General features: G+C 41.6%; 1 protein-coding gene across 3 annotated transcripts in view; it reads right to left on the bottom strand.

The window, feature by feature from the left end:
- The window catches only part of GRIA4 (glutamate ionotropic receptor AMPA type subunit 4), a 316,531-nt gene that overhangs the window by 17,645 nt on the left and 281,951 nt on the right, over nucleotides 1-16,935 (bottom strand). For 2 of the 3 annotated variants that reach the window (XM_074981795.1, XM_074981800.1), the window contains exon 14: nucleotides 6,244-6,358. The exons of the other annotated variant lie outside the window; for it this stretch is intronic. In XM_074981795.1, the coding sequence (XP_074837896.1) occupies nucleotides 6,244-6,358 (115 nt within the window). The remainder of the gene's footprint in view (nucleotides 1-6,243; nucleotides 6,359-16,935) is intronic. 3 annotated transcript variants of the gene reach the window in all.

Here is a 16,935-nt window from a genome sequence, read left to right as displayed (position 1 = left end):
AACTTTAGAGGCTTGCTTTATATTTTAGTTCTTCATCAAAATTCATGAAGAATAAAGGATTTTTTATTTGTTTTTAATGTTTGAAATGCAAATGGGAGTTTAAGTATCCAAATCCCATTGACTTGCAGCAGGAATTATTGTGATCCTCTGTTGCCTACACCTGTCAAAGACTCAAACACTACCAACCTTTCCCACACTGAGTAGAAATATATTTGGTAGGTAGCTCTGTTGATTTTAAAGGTGGCAGAATCTATGTCAATATGATTTACTAGAGAGGGGCAGGACAGAAACACAGAATGGCTAATTTGTCTGGAATTAAATTTTCCCCCAAGTTCAGTCCTGTATACTGTGTGTTGCATTGCCAAATACTAATATGATTTTTTAAAACATGGTTACAGAATCTTAAGTTACAAATGTTGGGCCAAATCCTCTGATAGTGTAAGTTGGTATAGCTCTATTGAAGTCAACATACTAAATGTTGGGGGGATATAAATCTTTCTACACTCAACTTTACACATGCTGTAGCAAATGCAAATGGTGCTCTAATTTACTGAAGCGTGAACTTGGAGCAACACAGCTCAATTTGTCCCATGCTATCTATATGGTCATATAGCATATACTTGTGTACCCAGAGACACTGAGATCTCAGACAAGGGTGAGTGAAGTCTCTGCTTTACAGCCTTAGCTGAGAGCCAGCTGGCCTTTAGCTCAGGTGGCAGAGCACAGGACTTTACCCCTATGATCACACTTTCAATCACTGGTGCTGGCAACCTGTGTCTGGTGGGCCGTGTCTACACTAGCCCCAAACTTCGAAATGGCCACGCAAATGGCCATTTCGAAGTTTACTAATGAAGCGCTGAAATGCATATTCAGCGCTTCATTAGCACGCGGGCGGCCGCGGCACTTCGAAATTGAAGTTCCCATCAGCTCATGGGAATAAGGGGACTTCAAAGTAGGCGGGGTCCTTTCGAAAAGGAGCCCCGTCGGGACGAGCCGCGCGGCGGCGAGGCGCGTCAATTTCGAAGTGCTGCGGCCGCCCGCGTGCTAATGAAGCGCTGAATATGCATTTCAGCGCTTCATTAGTAAACTTCGAAATGGCCATTTGCGTGGCCATTTCGAAGTTTGGGGCTAGTGTAGATGTAGCCGTGGTGTTACATACTGTTTATCATAAATCATTTAGGATTTTATACTGAAGAAGACCCATGTCTCTAGTCCAGCAGTGGGAATCAGACAATTTAAAGTCAGTGGCAATGCTTTACTAGTAATTACTGTGGGGCGGGAACCAGTGAGAACAATTTCCTTTTAAAGATACTCTTTATTTTTTATTTTGCTGACTTCCACCTACCCTCCTGGCTTACTTGTCATTTTCTCCTGTTCTATCTTCATTCATTAATTGGCAGGAGGAACTATTTTTGAAAGGCTAAGGCCCTGACTTTTATGCTGGTAACAGTACTGAAATTACAATGGCATAAAACTTCAATAATTTAATTATGAAAAATGATTCTAATCTGACAGACAATAGAGTACTTATGGGGACATGAAGCAGTAAAAGCTACAACACTGAGTGGCTCTAAAACCACTACAAAATTTAAAAGATGGAAATAATTGCTATGGAGTAGAAGCACTTTTGTCACCCTCTTGTAAAGAAGCATTTAATTAGCTATAAGGCCAGTCCCATCACCCCTCCACAAAATGAAAAAAGAGTAATATTATGTTAGCATGTGAATGGTAAACAGAAATGGACACCTGGTTTCACTATTGTTGTTCAGCATTCCCTTTTCTCTAATTTTGGTTAAAAGAAATGGAAATTAAATGACAGAAACTATATTTAAATGTGCTTAATATTATCATATGAACCGGTTGCAGCATATCTTTAAGACGTGGGTTTTTATTTCCTAAAGCACCTAAGTGCTATTTTCAAAAGCAACTTTACTGGTAAATCTTATTGGCCATTTCTACACAGGCGTTTCTACACTGTGCTAATACACAGAGCGAAAGATGCTAACGAGGCATGGATGCAAATTCCCCATGCCTCATTAGCATACCATCACGTGATTTGGAGTCCAGAAGACCATTCTTCTGGACTCCAAAATGCTGTGTAGAAGCATGGCCCTGGGGGGGCTTCTGGAAGGAAGTCCTTCTTCCGGAGGCCCCTTCCCGAAATATTTTGGGAAGAAGGGGCCTCGGAAGGAGAACTTCCTTCCGGAAGTACCCCCTGGGACCGCGCTTCTACACGGTGTTTTGGAGTCTGGAAGAATGCTCTTCCAGACTCCAAATCACATTATGTTATACTAATGAGGCACAGGGAATTTGCATCCGCGCCTCATTAGAATCTTTTGCTCTGTGTATTAGCATGCCACTTCTGAAGTAAGTGGCCTGTGTAGAAACGGCCATTGAGAGTCAATGTGAATTATAAATAAGTGACACAGATTTCTTGAAGGCTATGTCTACACTACAGAGATCCTTTGAAAGAAGTTCTTCCAGAAGATCTCTTCCAAAAAAACTCCTTTTGAAAGAATGTGTCCACACACACACACGCACACACAAACAGATCGAAAGATTCGTCTGTTGTTTTGATAGAGAGTGTCCATGCAGCCCCTGCTGTTTTGAAAGAACAGGCCAGGGGTCAAAAAATCTGGTGCCATAAGGACTCCTCTTTCGAAAGAAGGGCCCCGCAGTGTCTACACACACTTTCTTTTGAAAGAAGGCGCTCTTTCTGAAATGGGAGTGGACGAGTTCTTTCGAAAGGAGTGCTGCATTCTTTCAATTTCATTTTGAAAGGATGCTTTTTGCATGTAGGCACTCTGTAAGATCTTTCGAAAGAGCCCCCTTCTTTTGAAAAATGTGTCAAAAGAACTTGCTAGTGTAGACATAGCCAAAATGACCTGGTAAACACTGAACACTAATGAGCTATATTTACAAATGATTGGAGACCACTCCTTCATATAAGTGGGGTTAAATCAAAAATGGTGAGGGCTAGTACAGAATGGATCTGGGAGTTCACAAATGCCTGGCATCATAAGATGCTAAGCTCTTTTTGGTGAGTTGCTGAGCATTTTAAATTGAGTACACCCTCTCTGTGCATGACCATGAAGGAATGCTTTGGGTTCTGACTTGTGTGTGCTGGCTGGTTGGCTAAATCTCAGACAGCACAGCTCAGCTTGTTTGCAACAGTTAGCAGGACAATCTAATGTCATGGGGTACTATTCTGCATACACTGCCATCTTGATCATTTGACAACCTATCCCCCCCCAAAATTCTCCTCCAGGGCCTATTGAAATCAGTGAAAAGATTCCCACTGGCATCAGTGGATCAGACCCAATAGCAAGGGTTAGCAACCTTTCCAAAGTGGGAGCGCTGAAATTTGACCTCTGGACCTTTATGTGAGGTCCAAGTGCCAGTGATACTTTTTAAAGTCACTAATAGTCCTACTTACAACAGCTCCTTGAATAAATAACTAAAGATGCAGAGCTTTACCATTTAGATGTTGGTTGGTAGCATTAGCTGGTCTTTAGTTAATCCACAGGCAGCATGGCTTTGGGCAAGTTCCCCGCTGCATTGGGTAGGAGGAGAAGGGCTGAGTTTCCACCTTGCATGCTGAAGAAAACTGACTCACATGCCACTCTTGGCATGCCTCTCAGTGGGCGGCTGATCACTGGGCTCTAGGATTATGGATGTGCAGATTTATTTCAAAACAAGGAATTTTGTAGATGATAAATATCAATTGAACATTTATATCAAGCCAGGCACAAGTGCAGGCTTCTGTATTTTTGAAAGAAAAAAACACCCAAACTCCAGACGCTGTAGCTATGGCCGGGTTTATATATTATAACCCCCAATGTTGTCTGTCAGCTAACACTCCCTTTATCCACCATACTTTGTAGTGTGATGTAGCAGTCTCAATTTTCCCTGTGTCACATTCTTGACACACCTGGTGCAAGGCATCCTGTTCTCATTGTGCATAGAGTTCCTGCACCTTAGTCCATGTAGCTGCACTCCTATCTATCTCCTCTTCCACTACTGGTTTCTCATCCCACTCCTCCTGCATGCATTTCCCACCCCTTTCACTCCCAGTTCCCCTGCTGAGCATCCTGCACTGGGCTATCTCAATCTTCCCTGTTTCATCCTAGGCCATCCTGCTTTTCCCTCTTCTGGCTGCCTTTCTCTACCTCATTGCACGAGGTTCCTATTCACCAGAGGGTTTTAATAACAGATGTTAAGGCAAATAGGGTCCCAATATAGTTATTACATCACTTTGATTTGAAATATTAAGCATAACTTTCTGTTTCATATTTCAAATAGACTATAGAATCATAAAAGGGGATGCCAGTGTCATACTGAGGCACTGAGCCCTCTTCTGGGGTAAGTGAAGTCTCTGCTCTACAGCCTCAGCTGAGCACCAGCAGGCCATTAGCTCAGGGGGTAGAGTGCAGGGCTGTAGATGTGCTACTTGCAGGTTCTATTCCTGGTGCCAGCAACCTGGGCCTACTGACATTATGCAAGGGTTAGCTAGGCTACCTCCCTGCCAAGATGCAGAGTTTGTTGTGTCTAAACCATCCAAGACAGAAGGTTGCCCAGCCTCCTTTCAAAAACCATCAGTCAAGAATCTTCCTGAAGGTGAAAGGGTAGAACAATGGAACAGACTGCCCAGGGAAGTTGTGAAAGTTTCTCCTGAGCTTTATGCCTCTGATTGATTATGATACATTATAGAAAAACAAAAATGTCCATTCACAAGCCCAGTATCATCAACATGACATTTCTATAAGAATATTTTTTAAAAGCTTAAAAATGAGTTTTCACAACTAGCAAAACTTCAGGCGAGTGGTGAACGGATGGAGTATGATTAAAAAAAAGTAAAGGTGGCAATTTTGTGGCATATACAATAGTCTTTCTTACAAGAAGTTAAAGTTAAAATCTGTGGTTTCAGGAAAGTGCTACTGAGATTCGCCTATACATGCACTTGGAGGAGAAACTAACAACTATTTTCTAAAGATAAATTTGCTGTACAGAAGAAGAGTGGACAAAAAATCTAGTTAGAGCAGCAGAGCAGAAGGTAAAGCGTAGAGGTCTAGGAGTGCAGAGTGGGATGAATGCAGAGAGGTAGAAGTAGTAGTCTCTGCAGCAAGGGAGGACTTTCAGGAAGGGAGGGCAGAGGAAGGGAAGGATAAAAAATCCAATGTAAGAAACTGTCAGGTAGGCTAATTAAACATTCTGGGATTCTGGTGCATAGCAAACATTCCAGCTTACATCACATGGTGCCCTCAGCCTCACAAGAACCCCTCTTGTAAATAGCCATGTACCTTCACAATTACTCATGTAGTATTCTCTCTATATACCATCCATGCACATGCACACAAGTATAAATTGATGAAAGTTTGATTGCCAGATTGAGGGCTACTTCTGATATAATTTTCCCCCCAGTGCCGTTTCAGCACACATTAGCTTGGCTAGTGCATGCTGTTGTAAGAAGGCAAAGCAAATTATCTGACTGGTCATTGGAAGACTCAGTTTAGATGGCATGAAGGAAAATTAGGTTAACTTTGTCCAGGACATTTTTACCTTGAACTAAAATTCAGAGCTGTTGACATGTCAAATGATGAGAAAATGGTGAAAATTCCAGTTAACTTTTTCCCTAAGGAATACACATGAATTTCAGCTTCCATGTAATGTATCCCAACATTCCTACATGTGAGATTTTACCTGGAAATTGCATCAGTGTGTTGCATGCTTTAGCTGGACATCGAAATTTGTATAAATAGCAAATTCCTGAGCCTGTACATCCAATGAGACATTGCTATGGGAGCTGCTCCACCACCCCCTAATATGGAGGGGAAAATATAAAGACACAGTGCAGTCCAGAAAACAATGAGTCTCATGCTCATATTCATGACTGAATCTCCTGCTGCTTGTTCACTAGACCTAGCTTAGAGCTGGCTTTGGTCTTGTATCTTTGTCCATAGGGCCCAGGTCACCTATTTGGGCAGAAGAAGGTTTCTGAGAACTGGTAAAAGAATTCATTGGGGTTTGTAAACTGGTTTCACGAGAGAAATTGGTTTGATAATGAGCTCTACTTGAAAAACTTACAATGAATGCAAATATTTTTGCTTTGACAGTAATTGCATACATCTGGAACTTGATGACAGATACTAGCAAATGAAGTTTGTTGAGGTTCAGGTAAAGCCCCAGCAGATGCACCCATTACTTTACATACTGTTTACCCGCTTTGGTGACATTGAGGCTAACCTTGGAGTCACCTCCCCCGCTGCCACATTCTCCTTTGTCGTACCACCATTTGTTTTTCAATTTGTCCAAGAGGCCTTGTTCATTCAGTTTTAAAACTGCGAGGTTAACAGCATTTCTTGAAACGATAAAACATATTTTGTAAGAAACTGCACAGCTGTTAAGATGTTAGAAGGAATGAGGACTTAAGCTCTTGTATAAGCTTGATCCACACACTAAATAAACCTCTCATTTCCATATGACAACTCACCCTGACAGTAAAAGTAATTTTGCTTACTTTCAGAGGCACAGAAAGTGTTTCCAGTATACAACAAACTTTTGAAGAATGATCCAAGTTTTAGCAAGTATAATTCTATAAAGTCAGTGAACCAACCAAAACAGTTATGTGAGCATCTTTGCAAATGAATAATAAAAGTCAGACTGGATTTATATTTCTAGTTAGCTTGAGTCTGTTTTAGCTTTAGAGTGTGAACTCTTACAAAACCAGCTTAATATGGATCTAGTTTTTTTAGAGAGGCAGTGTTATTGTTAGCCGTATAAAACAAAAACATCCTGAATCTACCTCCTATTTCAAATTAAGGACTACAGCTGATTATAAAAACTGGTTGCTAACTGGTTGATTGGTTACTAAATCTATCAAGGCATTCATCCTGCATTCATCATACTATCAGAGGCTTAACAGCGATTTTGGATGCACTGCCTCATATCTTGCTTAATGAGCACATCATGGTGTTTTAAATAATGGTTTGATGTGTCACAAGGCCTAAAGCTAGACAACCAAATCAATACGTAATCCTGCATATTACTAATAAGTATTTATATGACACTTTGCATGTTTACACTTTACCTATGTGGTGGGTTTCCTATGCTTTGAAGTGTATGTGCATGCTAATTCCCTATAAGGTGTACAGCAATCCAATCAGGTCTGCTGGCATGTTGAGGTGGTGAGGGCAGGGAGTTAGGGATCCATTTACTCTCAGACCACTAGTCGCCTCCATGCAGGTGTGATCCATGATCTCCTGAACACGGGGACTGCAATTCTATGTAGCCTTTACATGGACTGCACAAGGTGTGTGTGTAAGTGGGCAGGGTGAGTAGGGGTTGCTTCAGACTACATTCCCCTACATTCTCCTGAAAAAGTTAGCAGGAATTTATCCATAAATAATAAATCCTCGCAGGACTCATGGAAGGAGCTAAACGTGAGCATCTGTACGCATAGAGGATGAAACTCAGGAAGCACCATTTTCCCCTCCTGTCACTTGACTTGTTGAAACCCCTTTTTTGGAGACTGGGCAGGGACTGTAAGGAAACTTGCTCTGTCAGAGGCATCTTTCAATCACTAACTCTGATGGACTTCAGTGGAGCGCTGACTTACCTACTGTCTCACTCAGTGATGTGGAACATTACCATAAGGAAGCTCTGGGAGAAGAAGCATATCAAAGTTTCTTTGGCAACAGGGCTCCTCCAGGCTCCTGCTGCCAAGAATCAGAGGAGAGGTCAGGAGGGAATAAACCTGGACAGGATCTCCAGAGATGACTGTGATTACATAGATTTCAGGGATATCCCCTCTAGTAGTGGAACTCTGAAGCAGAGAGGCACCTGTGCGTCTTAAATGAAGGAAGAGATCAGAAACATGGTGGCTGCATCTACACTCGCATTCCTCTTTCAAAAGACGCATGCAAATGAAGGAAATTGAAAATGCAAATGAGATGCAGATTTACACATCAAATGCCTCATTTGCATATTCTTTTTTCAAAGGAGCTTCTTTCAAAAGAAGAAGAGCAGTGTAGATGTGGATCTTTCAAAATTAAACGCTGTCTTTGAAAGAACCCTTCTTCCCATAAAAAAGGGAAGAAGGGCTCTTTCGAAGATGGGATTACTTTCGAAAGAGTCACGTCTACACTGCTTTTCTTCTTTCGAAAGAAGCTCTTTCAAAAAATAATATGCAAATAAGGTGTCAGATATGTAAATCTGCACCTCATTTGCATTTCCAATGTCCCTCATTTGCATTCCTCTTCTGACAGAGGAATGCAAGTGTAGACGCAGCCATGGAATTTTCCTCCTCACACAGGAACAGATACATTTCTGAATATCCTATTTTAGTAAATCTCTTGTGTCCTTGATTGTCTGAAAATGATTTTTCATATGAACCCCTGCTGAAAACCAGACAGATCTTTGCACACAATGAAATTTTGGAAACTATTTTAAACAGATGTGACCTGCTCCTCTTTTCATTGTTGTTAAATATATATGAAATTGCCAATGCAGACAATGTAATTGCTCAACTGCCCCGGAAGTGAAAAGGGAGAAACACAAGATGTACAGGGAGTGATAACAGGCTGCTCTTTGTGGATAAAGGCTTAGGCCATTTCTACACAGCTAATAAATATGTTAATGAGGTGCAGATGCAAATTCCCCTTACCTCATTAGCATAAGGTCACGTGATTTGGAGTCCAAAAGATGTTCTTCCAGACTCCAAAATGCTGTTTAGAGGCATGGTCCCTGGGGGAGGTCTTCCAGAAGGAAGTCCTTCTTCCAGAGACCCCTTCTTCCCAAAAATTTTCAGGAAAAAGGGGCCTCCAGCAGAAGGACTTCCTTCTGGAAGACCCCCCAGGGGCCGCACTTCTAAACGGCATTTTGGAGTCTGGCAGAACATCTTCTGGACTCTAAATCATGTGACCTTATGCTAATAAAGTGCAGTGAATTTGCATCTGCACCTCATTAGCATATTTTGGGCTGTTTATTAGCATGCCACTTTTGAAGAAAGTGGCATGTGTAGAAACAGCCTTAGAGGGGAATTTAGCAGCTAGTCTGACAAATGTAATTTTACATCAGTACTCAAATTAGGGGTCATGGTCTAGAGGGAGAAGAGAAATAGCAAGAATGAATTGAGATTATCCATTTGTCCCTTTTGTTCCGGGAAGCAATTGCCTTTGAAGCAGAGATATTTACTATAGGCTTTTAACTAAGCTTTTAGATACAAAGCCTGTGCTCTTCTGCTCACTACATTCTTAAAATTGCCAAACCTCCCATTAACTTGAATGGGAGTTTTGCCTGAGTAAGGACTGCTGGATGGAGGCCGAGGTGGAAGCTGATTCTGGCAGCCTTGCTTCCTTGATATTGAGCCATACTCTCTCATTTGAAAATGTTTAACATGTAAGGTTGGAACCTGCTGCCACTGAAGTCAATGGTAACATTCCCACTCATTTCAATGGCAACAGGAACAAGAGGGAACACAGTGCCAACCTCTGCAAACCTCAGGTGTGACACTCATCACCTACAAGAGGGGCACCAGTCACGGTGGCCATGTCTATACAGGAAGCCTGTGTCAACAAATGTCACTGTTGGAAGAGATTTCCCAGCAGGACCTCTGTTGACAGGTTGCATCTGCCCACAAAAGCAGATGAAAAGAGCAATCTGCTCTGGCATAAGAAAGCAGCCAGAGTGCCTGGCCCTCTCTTGACAGAATGGGTGACAAGGAGCTCTGCAAACAGGGCTGCCTGGGGACCTAGGAGCCCTGTGTGTCGACAGAAGAGCTACAGAGCATCTACATGGCTGTTTTGTCGACAGAACACTGTCGAGAGAGTTGTTACACCGGACTGGGGAGAGGAATGACACTGAGGGCAGGTGTGCTGGGTTTTGTAGACAAACTGTCGACAAAGCACATTTTGTGTGTAGACGCTCAGCGGGTTTTTCTGACAAAAGCCCAGTTTTGCTGGGAAAAGCTGCTCGTGTAGGCGTGGCTGATGTGACCAAATGTAATGGCTGCAGAGCCTGTTCCTTATTAAATAGATGGTGGTAGTGATACCATATCTGGGAAATGAGCTGCCTCTCATGGAGCAGCCCTAATTAAGGCCCCGCTTTGGCAATGCCCTTAAACAAGTGCCTACCCTGAAGCCTGTGACTTCAATGGAGTTGCCTGTGTGGTAAGCATTAGGCCCATGCTCCTGACTCAAGGCCTAAATGAAGGTAAATCATATATATTATTTAAATGAGATTTACTTAACACCACTATACCTGATAGGGTAGCTGCTACTTTTTTAGTTTCTAAAATGTGTCTTTCTGATCTTCAATATAAACCTTATAACATGTCCACAGTATTCTCTCTGGGCTAAGAACTCAGTCCAGTGCCTGTTTAAGTAGGTGAAGGCTGTCCACTGATGTCAATGATGACTAATAAAAAGCCTTATATCCTGAAGTCCTTATTTAATTTTTACTTGGTCCTAACACAGGCAAAGATCTCTCATTGATTTCAGGGAAAATTTCAAAGCAAAGAACAGAGCAAACATTTAATAACTCAGAAAGGCTTTTGCCCTTAGTGCTATAAATATTGACAGTTTTCATAAGATTTTTCAGGTTACTGTTCATATAACTTAGATTTTTCATCTTGCTATTCAAGCTCACTATTATAATTTGTATATAAAGAAACAAGACAAGTTCTTTTTAAAGACACTGAAGAATAAAAAACCTCTTTTTAAATTTCAATCAGGAAGGAGAAATTATTCTCATTTGCCAAGTATTCAGCTTTTATCTGCAAAGTTATTAAAAATTAGTGAGGAAAAATTTTCCACACTATCTCGAGTAGCTCTAATTTCTTGATAAAAGTCCTAAAAATCCTGAAACAAACAATCCAGCCCAATGTAAAAGCCTCACCCATTCATGAGAGGGTTATTTAGCAGGTTATTAGCCATATCCATAGAAGCTTCACAGCACAATAAAAAAATGGAAATAAAAAGGATGGAGAAATAGATGAGAAGTGAAGTTGCAATCACTGTTCTGAAATTAAGCTCCATTGCTCCTAATTCTAACTCGTTGTATTGCTCGTTACATCTTGTAGGCCATGTAAAAACAGGTTAGTTTCACACTGCTTTTTCTCTTGTCAGGGTGCAAGTCGAAATATGTAAATAAACAGTTACCTTCTTCCCAGGGAAATGCATAGAGAGATTTTGTGCTCAGACAGCAGTGCAGAAATGCCATTGTGAAGTGGAAATTTCTCAACAGGTTTGATGATGATTACTTTGAATTGAAAATATATGTGAGCCTGGAGGGGGAGATTCAATCACTCATTCTCATGCTAAGTAGTTCTTTACTCAGGAGAAGTTCTACGTGACATGAGTATGAGTGGCAAAATTGTTATCCAAAATAGGACAAACCCTAAATTTCTCGCTCAGGCAAAACTTATACCGAAAATGCCAATGAAGACAATAAGACTTTTGCATGAGTAAGAAATAAACAGCAAAAATGGAATAATTTCTTACTTTACCATTACTTATAATTACTATAATACTTAATATTACTTTGCTTAATTACTAAAATCTTCACAAGCATTATATTCGTAAAGGGAAAAACAGAATCCTTGAACACAATAGTCAGATCAGTTTAGCCAAAGCTGCATCCTTGTATATTGCAACAATTTCCAACCACCTCCTCCCTCGCCCCCCTGTTCATTATTGTTTGAGTGCATGTACAGTGTTTTCAATGTATGTATGTTGGGTATTATTGGAGCAGCAGTACACACAGGATGCAGAGTTACAGCCAAGGGAATCCTGGAGAGATTTGTTAAAACCATGACACTTCTCCCCATTTGGGAAGAGCTCTGTAATAATAACAAGCACAGCTTCAATTTCTACTCACTGCCATGGTTTTTAAAGATCAATTGTTCAGTAATATTTTCCAAAATGCTTCCTAGGTGGTTTGGGTTATTATTTCCCTGTATTTAGTAGTGCCATTTGGAGGTACATATTTGCCAGTTAAGAAAAACTAGAGCTATGTAAACAGACAACAGTCTGCATGCAAAGTTTATGCAACTGCACAGCTTTGTGCAAAAAAATAAATACAAGCTTAGAAAGGAATAACTCATCTTCCAGTTAAAAGAATGATCATATAAGTCTAGTCCAAAGCTCACTAGAATTAGTGGAAAGATTTTCATTGACTTTGGTGAGCTTTAGATCATGGCAGTAGTTAACAAGATGAAATTTACCCTGGCCATCTATGAACAAAGTAGCATAGGCATCCTTGGATTCTGCCCTTATTTGAACTTGAGCATCTCCAGTGGTGTACCTGGGGTTTCACAGTTGCAAAGAGAGGCAGAAGTTTGCCCTGATATTGTTCTCTTGAACTAGTGACCAAATACTGACTTGATGAAAGCACCTTAAGGGAGTTTGCTAAACTATAGCATTATTTTATAGCTCAGCACTTTACAACTATTTAAACAAACAAGGATATTTTAGAGCTTTAGAAGGATAAAAATATTGGTGTGTCAAAGTGGCTTCCTGGAGGCCTCCTAAGTTGTTGTCCTCTGTGGGAGACATTGAGAAAGGTGGATGACAAAAGATGCAGGAGCCAGATGGCTCCTTTTCTAGCGTGGTCAAAGGCTGAGCCCATTGACTAACATCATTGAGGGAACTGGATATCTGTGTAAACAGTACAGGCAAGTGCTTTCCGACACAGATTGGTGCTTATGTGGGAATTTACAGCCAGCTCACCTAGAAATGGGTCTGAACCAAACCCCTAGAGTCAGATACCCCTGCACACCTGAGGATCATCAGAAATCCAAACCAGCTTCTGCTCCTGTCTTTACAATGAGCCAAATTGGAATCCCAGAGCCAAAACCATCCTCAGAAGTGATGGCATTTAAAATCTGGGTAGAAGTCTGAATTTTGTGTCTGGAGCCCATCGGTACTTTCAGCTGCTTAGATTAGTCATAAAAATCTGTAGATTTAGTAAACCACTGTCTTTACTACACAACTGACTGTCCCATAGTATGTCTGATACTTCAGCCTGCATTACTGATAAAGGTAAAGTCCAGGTAAAGGCAGACTAAGAACAGGCTCATAATCAATACCATAAGAAGCACGTGTTCAGGCATAATGGGGTAAAATTATAGGGACTGGATTCTCCTGTTCCTAAATCCACCTTGCACTACATGAAGGGCAGATCCCCAGCTGGTGGGATTTGTCAGTTCTCCAGTGTAGTCAATGCAGTGATAGCAAAGCACAACAGCTAAGGTTAACATTCAAGCAGCACAAAGTGGACCTAAAGCCATGGAAGAGTTTTCCTGTCAAAGAGAAGACATCTGTTGGCAAAGCCATTTTCTGTCCTACCTCCTCACTATCCATGGCACAGTAAAAGAGGAGTTCCAGGAATGGTGCAGGTAAGGAAGGGATTCAATGATGATTCAGTGATTCAAGTTACAGCTATCCCCTTACCACAGTAACTTGCACCAGGGCCAGGTGGCTCAGCCTCAGAAAGCCACAGATGGCTCCTAAACAGCCTCTCCTCCCACTCCATTCCAGCTCTGCTTGGATGCGGGGGAGAATCTGCCACAGAAAAATTTTGTAAAATACATGTAGGTGTGGATTTATAGTCTATACAATTATTTATCATGGAGACTAATTTAAATCACATCTGATCCTGAAAAGATAAAAATGTACCTTTTTTGGCTACCTATTCTAAGAATATTTTGGAAAGCGCTGATGTTAGATTCTCATATCGGTACACTCTGCGTATGTTAGACAGTTCCTAAGAACAAATGGAGTGCACATTGTAGGAAAGTAGCTAGATAGTCATCCTGCCTATGCGGTATTTACAAATTTGGCCACAGTTTATATTAAATAAAGAATTCTTAGCTTAAGTTGGGCTAGACTCCATAATAAGATTACAGTTGAGCACTTCAGTTGTTACTCATGGAGTCATGTTTCTTCATCAAAAGGAAATAAAGGTCTGATTCTATTCTCATTTATCTTTGAGTTGGATGTAACTTCATTGACTTCAGTGGAGTTACTTCTGATATACATCATGGTAGGTGAGAGCCGAATCAGGCATCATGGCCCAGTTCAGAAAAGCATTTTAACGCACAATTAATTATGAGCACAGAACAAGCTGCAGGACGGAGAAATTTGAAAGAGCTGTATGACATCACACAGAAGCTAGCTGGGTCACAGCATACAGTGGATCAGCCAGTACAGAACAAGGAGTGGTGTGTGCTAAGAAACATAAGTGAGTAGCTCAGTATATGGAAGGAACGCTTTGAAGAGCTACTGAACCGACCTGCTCACATGGAACATCCAGAGTTATCATCTGCAAATACACCTGCAAATTAACAGCAACAGACCGACAAAGAAATCAGAAAAGCCGTTGCTCATCTGAAAAGCAGAAAAGCACCTGGCACAGACAACATCCCTGCAGAAGGAATCAAGGCAGGTAGTCAGACATCAGTCAACATGATGTATAGAGTATTTGGGAAAATCTGGGGCACTGAGGAGATCCCACAAGACTGGAAACTTGGAAAGATGGGCAACCTGAAGGAATGCAAGAACTGGAGGGGCATCAGATTACTGTCTATGCCAGGAAAAATATTCAATAGGATTCTCTTGGAGAGAATGAAGACAGAAATTGACAGATAGCTCAGGGAAGAACAGGCTGGCTTTTGAAATGAGAGAACTTGTACTGACCAAATAGCAACTCTCAGAGTGACCACAGAACAGTCACTTGAGTGGAACTCCCCCCTGCACATAACCTTCATAGACTTTGAAAAAGCCTTTGACAGTGTTGATAGAGACACTTTGTGGAAACTGCGGCAACACCATGGCATCCCATCCAAAATTATTAACCTGATCCGTTCGATGAACCCTCAACACGCCAAGTCGTTCAGAACCACGTCTTTACAGAATCCTTCAGCATCCTCTCAGGAGTGTGACAAGGATGCCTATTGCCACCTTTCATGTTCTTAATCACAATGGACTAGATTATGAGCAACACAACAGATGGCCATCAACGGGGTATTCAGTGGACACTTTTCAAACAGGTAGAGCATGTTGATTTTGCTGATGATCTCGCCCTTCTTTCACACCAACACGAAAGCATGGAAGAAAAGCTCACAACACTGGACAAAACTGCCTCAATGACTGGACTGAGCATTAACAAGGGAAAAACCAAGACAATGAGGGTCAACCAGTCCAACAACAACTCCATCACACTGGGAAGGGATAATGTGTAAGATGTGGACCAGTTCACCTACTTGGGGAGTATTAGGGGAGACAAGGAAGAACAGACAAGGATATCAGTGCCAGAATAGGGAAAGCAACAGCTGCGTTCAAGACTCTTTGTCCCATATGGAGCCACAAATAATGTTTTCGAAGATGAAACTGCAGACTTTCAACTCAAATGTGAAGAGTTTGCTCTTGTATGGATGCAAGATATGGGCTACGTCTACACTAGCCAAAAACTTTGCAATGGCCATGCAAATGGCCATTTCTAAGTTTACTAATGAAGCGCTGAAATACATATTCAGCGCCTCATTAGCATGTGGGCAGCCGTGGCACTTCTAAATTGACACGCCTTGCCGCCGCACGGCTCGTCCCGATGGGGCTCCTTTTCAAAAGGACCCCACCTACTTCGAAGTCCCCTTATTCCCATCTGCTCATAGGAATAAGGGGACTTCGAAGTAGGTGGGGTCCTTTCGAAAAGGAGCCCCGTGTGGATGAGCCGCGCGGCAGCGAGCCGCGTCAATTTCGAAGTGCCGCGGCTGCCCGCATGCTAATGAGGTGCTGAATATGGCCATTTCGAAGTTTTTGGCTAGTGTAGACACAGCCATGGTGTACTAAAAAAGTCTTCAAATCAGAAGCTACAGACATTCATAAACCGATGCCTGAGGGACATCCTTTGCATGAAATGGCAAGACTTGGTCACAAATGAGGAGCTTTGAAGCACAGGAGGACAAGAACCACCTGACATTCAAATAAAGAGAAAAAAATGGGGATAGGTAGGCCCCACTCTGTCATTTCTACACTAACATTCCTCTTTTGAAAGAGGCATGCAATGAAGGAAATCAAAAATGCAAATGAGGCACAGATTTACATATCAGGAATCCTCATTTGCATATTTATCTTTCAAAAGAATTTCTTTCGAAAGACGAAAAGCAGTGTAGACATGGCCCTTTTGAAAGTAATCTCTATCTTTGAAAGAAGCCTTCTTCCTAAAAAATAGGAAAAAGGGTTCTTTTGAAGAGGGGATTGCTTTAAAAAAAGCCATGTCAACACTGCTTTTCTTCTTTCGAAAGAAGAATACGCACATGAGGTGCCACATATGTAAATCTGTGCCTCATTTGCATTTTGATTCCCTTCATTTGCATGCCTATTTCGAAAGAGGAATGCTATTGTAGGTGTACCCTCTCAGAAAAGCATCATCCATCATAGTCTGTTAAGGTCTCAAATGGAACACAAGGAAAACGCAAAAGAGGAAGACCTTACACGTCATGGAGAAGGAGACTGAAGGATAACACCTGGGATATTTCTTGGTTCAGCTAAAATTTTGTCCCAAGACAGAGTGAAGTGGAGGAGACTTGCAGATGACCTATGCTCCACCTGGGGTGTGTCTACATGGGCACAAATCTTCGAAATGGCCATGCTAATGGCCGTTTCGAAGATTACTAATGAGCTGCTGAATTGAATATTCAGCACCTCATTAGCATTAGGATGTTTCTGGACACTTTCGAAAGAGCACGACTCGGTGCAGCTACATGGGGGTTCTTTTCGAAAGGACCCCCGTGTAGCTGTGCTGAGCAGCGTGCTTTCAAAAGTGGTGTTTTTGAAGCATCATGGCCGGAAGCATCCTAATGCCAATGAGGTGCTGAATATTCAATTCAGTGCCTCATTAGTAATCTTCAAAATGACCATTAGCATGGCCATTTCAAAG

This window comes from Carettochelys insculpta, chromosome 1 (genome assembly GCF_033958435.1).
Source record: "Carettochelys insculpta isolate YL-2023 chromosome 1, ASM3395843v1, whole genome shotgun sequence".
Classification (NCBI taxonomy): domain Eukaryota; kingdom Metazoa; phylum Chordata; order Testudines; family Carettochelyidae; genus Carettochelys; species Carettochelys insculpta.
This window is presented reverse-complemented; position numbering and strand designations above follow the sequence as displayed.